The 7,500-nt window shown below is 52.9% G+C and overlaps 1 protein-coding gene across 1 annotated transcript in view; it reads left to right on the top strand.

Moving 5' to 3' along the window:
• The window catches only part of LOC311315695 (xenotropic and polytropic retrovirus receptor 1 homolog), a 27,871-nt gene that overhangs the window by 10,636 nt on the left and 9,735 nt on the right, over window positions 1-7,500 (top strand). Inside the window, exons 3-4 of the mRNA XM_084446399.1 lie at window positions 6,539-6,640; window positions 7,315-7,495. Of these exons, the coding sequence (XP_084302525.1) occupies window positions 6,539-6,640; window positions 7,315-7,495 (283 nt within the window). The remainder of the gene's footprint in view (window positions 1-6,538; window positions 6,641-7,314; window positions 7,496-7,500) is intronic.

Here is a 7,500-nt window from a genome sequence, read left to right as displayed (position 1 = left end):
TACCATGTCTACTGTACCTGTATATAATCGCAAAATAACCGACCTCCGACCAAAACGAATCTGGTTTTCAGTTATGCATGCAAAACCATATCTCAGGTAGGTTTGCCATTTTCAAATCAGACCCCACGTGGGGTCGCGACCCCTAGTCTGAAAACTAGGGATGCACTGATGCATCGGCCGAACATCGACATCAGCCGATGTTGGCCTTGTTGACTGCCATAGGCCCATCGGCAAATAAAATGACATTCACCGATGGTAGTGGCCGATGTTATGTCGCAACAATTACGTCTTTTTTTGTTGCAGAACGTAACCTACCCAGCTGCAGATTCTGAGAAGATCCGTGACGTAACGCTGCAAACGCACGTGTAGTTTGCTTTCAAATTAAAGTGAAATAAAAATCGGCGTTTTGGAACCAAACACTTAATTTCTTTGTTTCCCTGGCACAAAATAAAATAAACATCGGGCATCGGCCATCGGCTGGATTGTTATTTTAAACATCGGCATCGGCCCAGAATTTTGCAATCGGTGCATCCCTACTGAAAACCACTGAGCTAGGGAGACCAGAAGTTTCTGTTGAGAGAGGGGCGAGTGTGTGTGAGAGAGAGAGAGAGAGAGACAAAGTGCTAAGTTCATGTCTTTATGTCGTCTTTCTCTCCTGCTCTCTCTCTCTCTCTGGTGATGACAGGCCTTCCCGGGGCTTAGCCAGGGAGGGGTGGAGGCGCGGATTTGGGAGTGTCTTGTGGTCTCACCACAGAGGGGGGCTTTAATCCAGTCTGATACCTTCACCTCACCATTCTACCTGCCTCTGTCTGGCTGCCGCTCCGACTTGTGCGTCTGTCTGAGTGTGTGTGTGTGTGTGTGTGTGTGTGTATATACTGTATATGTGCACTATGTGTGTGCGTGTGTGGGTGTTAGTACGCATGTGTATATTTGTGCGTGTGTACTGTGTGTGTGTGTGTGTGTGTGTGTGTGCGCTGTGTTTATACACGTGTGTGTGAGTCGCTGCCCATCGTTGGGCCGAGGTTCGAGCCTCACCTCCACCAGCAGCACCCTACCACAGGGATGCTCCCTCTCAACCACTTATTGTATTTATATTTCGCTACTCTTGCACTTTTGCTTTAGCGCTAGATTATGCTCTCAGTCACTCGTTTAGAAAGGAGACGCAATTGTGAGCTCTGGTGAGGAGTAGCACATTGACTACCTACGTTAAATGTAATTATTGTATCTTTGGATAAAAGCGTCTGCTAAATGACTGTAATGTAATTTAATGTGTGTGTGCGCAAATGTAAATATACCATATGTCTATTAGTACTAGACACACACTCCTCTCAGATCTATGGCCTGTCTCCTGTCTATGGTGTGTTAAACACACACGCGTCCTGTGTTAGCGGAGGTCGTAGGGCAGTCCCTACCTCAGCGATGTCTCTGATAGGACCAGAGCTGCCTTAGTTGATCTGTGATTGGAGGGGAGCTGCCCTATCGTATCGCAGGCTGCCGGCCTGTTCCTATCGCTGGACAGCAACCTCACTGAACACACTAGGAACTTTGGACCTCTGACACGTGTGTGTGTGTGTGTGTGTGTGTGTGTGTGTGTGTGTGTGTGTGTGTGTGTGTGTGTGTGTGTGTGTGTGTGTGTGTGTGTGTGTGTACCTTTGTGTGTGCTGTACAGGGCTGCGAAGGTAAGTGTGTTTAGCAGGGTGTGGGTGTGTGTGTGTGTGTGTGTGTGTGTGTTTGTGTGTGTGCATGTGTGTGTGTGTGTGTTTGTGTGCATGTCTGTTTGTGTGTGTGTGCGTGCGTGTGTGTGAGAGAGAGAGAGAGAATTGTGTGTAAGTAGCGGTTGTTCCCTGTCTAAGGCGGGCTGGAGGCCGGGGGCTAGTGGGGAGCAGAGTGGGCTCATGGAGGAGGTAATGACGGGTGTGAGAGCCCGCTGATGGCGCTCTGCCTGGCGAGGCCCTTAAACCAGGTGGTTAACACACAGACAGCACGCAGTCTCCACCATCATTACCGCCATCATCATCCTCGTCATCATAATCACCGTCATTACCTCCCCCGTCGTCATTGTCGGTCCGCCACGCCAAACTGGATGCGGCTTGTTAGGCCACGCCCCAATAATGGCTCCGTCGCGGGATGCGGTCGGCCAGCCAGTGACGTTAGGCGGATACGCACGCCCCCGTTTTTCTCTGAGAACGGAGGAAAACGCGGGGGCCGCCTGCTCAGCACTGCCCGGAATAGGCCGACGCCAAGGCCAGGCTGCCCTCCGATTGGTCAGTGTGCCGTGTATTGATTGGGTAGAATGTTTTTGTCGGGTTTTTCGGGTGTAGCAGACCCGGCACGACACCGGCGGTGACCCAGTTCACTCTGCTCCACACTCACTCACACACACACACACACACACACACACACACACACACACACACACACACCCACACACACGCACAAACACACACACACCCTGTCCCTGAACCAGTTATGCCGTTAGCTACTCTCTCACTTTGACTGAACCAGTTTAGCATTGAATCACCTGCGGTAAGACTTTTATAGGACTCTGTCTGTCATCACCTCCGCCCCCAAACGGCCTCACCAGACACCATCAACCAGCCAAAACCACCAATCAACCAACCACAACCACCAATCAACTTTCACTGGAACAAAGGTCGTTGCAAGGTTTCTGCACTTATCAATCGCCAAACCACATTCACACGTGCGTACGGCTACCTACGCGTCGGGTTCAGGAGTTGAGTAATTAGTCATCCATTACTAATTAATTAATTAGGGGTAAGGTTTGGGGTTGACAAGTTCAAAGCGTTATCCTCCGATGTGAGAAGAACTGCATCTCTCCCTCAGAAGAAACTCCCTCAGTCTCATCCCGTTAGTGACCCTCATCCCGTTAGTGACCCTCATCCCGTTAGTGACCGTCTCAGTCGAAGCCAGTTGGGTCTCATCAAGTCCTCCGGAGCTGAAGGAATCAAGATGGGTTTGAATCATGGATGTATTAATAGAACTGGATAGGGTCACTCCATTCACTGACTGCTCGAAAGAGTGAAGCCCTATAGGACCGTGCCATCTTTGAAAAAAACGCATCACTGATACCTTTGACATGCGCAGTCAAAGGTATCAATGACGCGTTCTTGTAGTCCACGAACAGATTGCGTTCATGGCTTGTTAGAAAGAGCGAATGTCCAGTCCTTGATTTAGTTCAAAAGTTCCAACTTGTATTTATTTTCCATTGCCCTTCACAAAGTCCACTAGTTCAGGTTATCACTTCACCATATACAATTTAACACAACTTCAATTCGACATACACTTCCTACTGCAGGGGAAGTAGGCTACTTATAGACAGTTCACAGCTGACATCAATTTCAATTACTGTAAAAAAAAAACAACAGTTCTGAGTTAGCGATGAAAAGCGGCTTGCTTATTAATCTACTTTCGTCAAATATATCCGTTGGAAAACTTCTTTTTTTTATCCAGGCATCTTAGTTTTAACAGTATAATTGTGACTGAACATGTTTTGTTTGCTAGTAGGTGGTATTTATTCTGTTCTCAACAGCGCGATGTGCAGCCAGGCGAAATAGCTCCAGGGGACCTGGTCCCAGGCGAGTTGAACAGCTGTCCACCCAGAGACGGGATCTCTCGCTGCGGCATGAAGTTCGCGGCTAACCCGCCGGCGATTAATAAGCAAGCCGCTTTTCATCGCTAACTCAGAGCGGGGAGAGCCATGAAGGCAATCTGTTTGTGGACTACAAGAACGCGTCATTAATACCTTTGACTGCGCATGTCAAAGGTATTAGTCATACGTTTTTTTCAAAGATGGCGCGGTCCTATAGGGCTTCACTTTAGATTTGGAATCTTGGAGGCCTGGTTTGAATGAGAGACAGAACCAGAGTGTAGAAACCACCACCTTATCCCTGGACTCCTCTCCGTCTGACTGAGTCAAGAGTTCATCAGCCGAGCTCGGTCCAACTGTCGTGTTGGATATCTTATCAGAGACTCCCCAGACAGCATGGGAGCCACTTTGAGCTTCACTTGGGCTCCAGATGCAGCGGTAGTTCTGTTAGAATGAGATCAGTCTGGTCTGTTTCCTCTCTCTCTGGTTACTAAGCTCTGCTCAGCTGCAAGGACAGGACAGCAGAGGACTGTTTACCACGTCTCCATAGAGACCTTTACACTCAGACACCACTCTGCTCTCCCTCCTCCTCGCCTCGCCCTCCTCCTCTCCTCTCCCTCCTCCTCTCCTCTTCTCCTCCTCCTCTACTCTCCTCTCCTCCTCCTCCCCTCCTCCTCCTCTCCTCTCCCCTCCTCCTCCTCTCCTCTCCTCTCCCCTCCCTCCTCCTCTCCCCTCCCTCCTCCTCTCCTCTCCTCTCCTCCTCCTCCTCTCCCCTCCTCCTCCTCCTCTCCTCCTCCTCCCTTGTCCTCGTCCTCCTGACATCCTTTAAACCAGCACATGGCTACAGGCCTGCGTTTCCGTGGCAATTATAGCCATCCGTTCAACCATCCATCATTCGGTCCCTCATCCCTCCTCCCTCTTATCCATCCCTCTCTCATCCTCCCTCTCATCCCTCCTCCCTCTTATCCCTCCCTCTCTCATCCTCCCTCTCTCATCCTCCCTCTTCTCATCCCTCCTCCCTCTTATCCCTCCCTCTCTCATCCTCCCTCCCACTTATCCCTCCCTCTCTCATCCTCCCTCTTCTCATCCCTCCTCCCTCTTATCCCTCCCTCTCTCATCCTCCCTCTCATCCCTCCTCCCTCTTATTCCTCCCTCTCTCATCCCTCCTCCCTCTTATCCCTCCCTCTCTCATCCTCCCTCTCATCCCTCCTCCCTCTTATTCCTCCCTCTCTCATCCCTCCTCCCTCTTATCCCTCCCTCTCTCATCCTCCCTCTCATCCCTCCTCCCTCTTATTCCTCCCTCTCTCATCCTCCCTCCCTCTTATCCCTCCCTCTCACATCCTCCCTCCTCTCATCCCTCCTCCCTCTTATCCCTCCCTCTCTCATCCTCCCTCTCATCCCTCCTCCCTCTTATCCCTCCCTCTCTCATCCCTCCTCCCTCTCATCCCTCCCTCTCTCATCCCTCCTCCCTCTCATCCCTCCCTCTCTCATCCCTCCCTCCTCATCCCTCCCTCTCTCGTCAGTCTCCCGGGCAGTAACCGTCTCCCCTCCTTCCCTCTCCTCCCTCTCTCATCCCTCCTCCCTCTCTCATCCCTCCCTCTCTCGTCAGTAACCGTGTCCTCTCCTCCCCTCATCCCTCCTCCCTCTCCTCCCTCTCCTCCCCTCCTCCCTCCTCCCTTCCTCCCCACTCCTCCGTCTACATGGCTTGTGTCCTGGTGGTTAGTTCTCCTCCGGCCCCTCCAACCTGCTGGTCATCTCGTGCATTAGCCGTCTCTAACGGTCTCCATGCGTCCAGCCGGAGGGGCCCAGGCTCCCACCAGCCCGACCCCGTCACACGGGACTGACCAGCTCCCACCAGCCCGACCCCGTCACACGGGACTGACCAGCTCCCACCAGCCCGACCCCGTCACACGGGACTGACCAGCTCCCACCAGCCCGACCCCGTCACACGGGACTGACCAGCTCCCACCAGCCCGACCCCCGACCCCGTCACACGGGACTGACCAGCTCCCACCAGCCCGACCCCCAACCCCGTCACACGGGACTGACCAGCTCCCACCAGCCCGACCCCGTCACACGGGACTGACCATACACTCCGTCCTCATCCGCCGGGACATGCTATGGGATGGGCTAAACAAGATGGCGGCTGTGCGCTGCTGTGTACAGAGCCTTGTTTTGAGAGCGGACAGTTCTGTGGTCACCGGGGAGTTAGGAGGAAGGCGTGTGAGCCAGGGAAGTCAGTAGGAGGTCCGGTACGCTAGAGGAGGAGCAGTATGGAGGAGTCATGCAGGGAACCTTCCGGAAATTTTAGACTGCTTGCTTTGACTCAGAGAGCCTCTAGACAGACAGTGATTCACAACCACCTCTGACTGTGTTTGTGTTTGTGTGTGTTTGTGTTTGTGTGTGTGTGTGTGTGTGTGTGTGTGTGTGCGTGCCCGTGTGTTTGTGTGTGCGTGCGCGTGTGTTTGTGTGTGCGTGCGCGTGTGTTTGTGTGTGCGTGCTGTCTCTCCTACAGCGCCCCCTGCTGTCTGTCTAGGGTATTCCAAGTGTGAGTGATGGAAAAAATCTGACCTCACCTAAAACATTAAGAGCTGCAGAAATATGAATAATGTTCAGGTCTCACGGTGTCTCAGCCTGAACACTCTACCTGAAATATGAATAATGTTCAGGTCTCACAGTCTCAGCCTGAACACTCTACCTGTCTTCTGACCTTTTATTCACCATCATTCCTTTTTCCTCTCTCTCGCTTGTCCTCTCTCCCTCTCTCTCTCTCTCTCTCTCTCTCTCCCTCAATCTCTTTCTCTCTCTCTCTCTCTTCCTCTCTCCCTCCCTCTTTCTCTCTCTCTCTCCCTCAATCTTTCTCTCTCTCCATATCTCTCTCTCTCCCTCTCTCTTTCTCTCTCTCTCTTCCTCAATCTCTCTCTCTCTCAGTCACAGATGAAGATGCAGTTAAGAGGTATTACGCTAAGTTTGAGGAGAAGTTCTTCCAGACGTGTGAGAAGGAGCTGGCCAAAATCAACACATTCTACTCAGGTACCCGACAACAACACATAAACAACAACACAGCACAACAACACATAAACTTGCCATAGTTCACATTTGAAAATACATTGTAGTGAACGAGCTTAGTGAGTTACTAGTGAGTGACTATAGTGCTCTAACGTTAGTTGTTAGTCGTGAGCAGCGTTGGCTGGCTTCAGTCAGGAGGGGAACAAGCTATTTGGCGCCACCTGTTGTTGTCCATGTATAATAACATGTAAAAGACGTTTACGTTTTCGCTGTTTACCTCTCCCTCTCTCTCTTCCTCCCTCCCTCCCTCCCCCTCTCCCTCCCTCCCCCTCTCCCTCCCTCCCTCTCTCCTCTCCCTCCCTCCCTCCCTCTCTCCTCTCCCTCTCTCCTTCCCTCCCCCTCTCCCCTCCCTCCCCCTCTCCCTCACTCCCCTCCCTTCCCTCTCTCCCCTCCCTCCCTCCCTCCCCCTCTGCCTCCCTCTCTCCCCTCCCTCCCTCCCTCCCCCTCCCCTCTCTCCCCTCCCTCCCTCCCTCCCTCCCTCCCCCTCTCCCTCACTCCCCTCCCTCCCCTCTCCCTCTCTCCCCTCCCTCCCTCCCCCTCTCCCTCCCTCTCTCCCCTCCCTCCCTCCCTCCCCCTCTCCCTCTCTCCCCTCCCTCCCTCCCTCCCTCTCTCCCTCCCTCCCTCTCTCTCTCCTGTAGAGAAGCTAGCTGAGGCGCAGCGGCGTTTTGCCACACTGCAGAACGAGCTCCAGTCCTCATTGGACGCCCAGCGAGAGAGCCACGCCCAGGGGCTGCGGCGGCGCAAGACTGTGTTCACGCTGTCGCAGCAGGAGAGGTGCAAACACCGCAACATCAAGGACCTGCAGCTGGCCTTCTCCGAGTTCT

Source organism: Borostomias antarcticus (genome assembly GCF_949987555.1).
Source record: "Borostomias antarcticus genome assembly, chromosome: 12".
Classification (NCBI taxonomy): Eukaryota; Metazoa; Chordata; class Actinopteri; order Stomiiformes; family Stomiidae; genus Borostomias; species Borostomias antarcticus.
The sequence above is the reverse complement of the archived record's forward strand: the minus strand, read 5'-3'. Positions and strand labels throughout refer to the sequence as shown.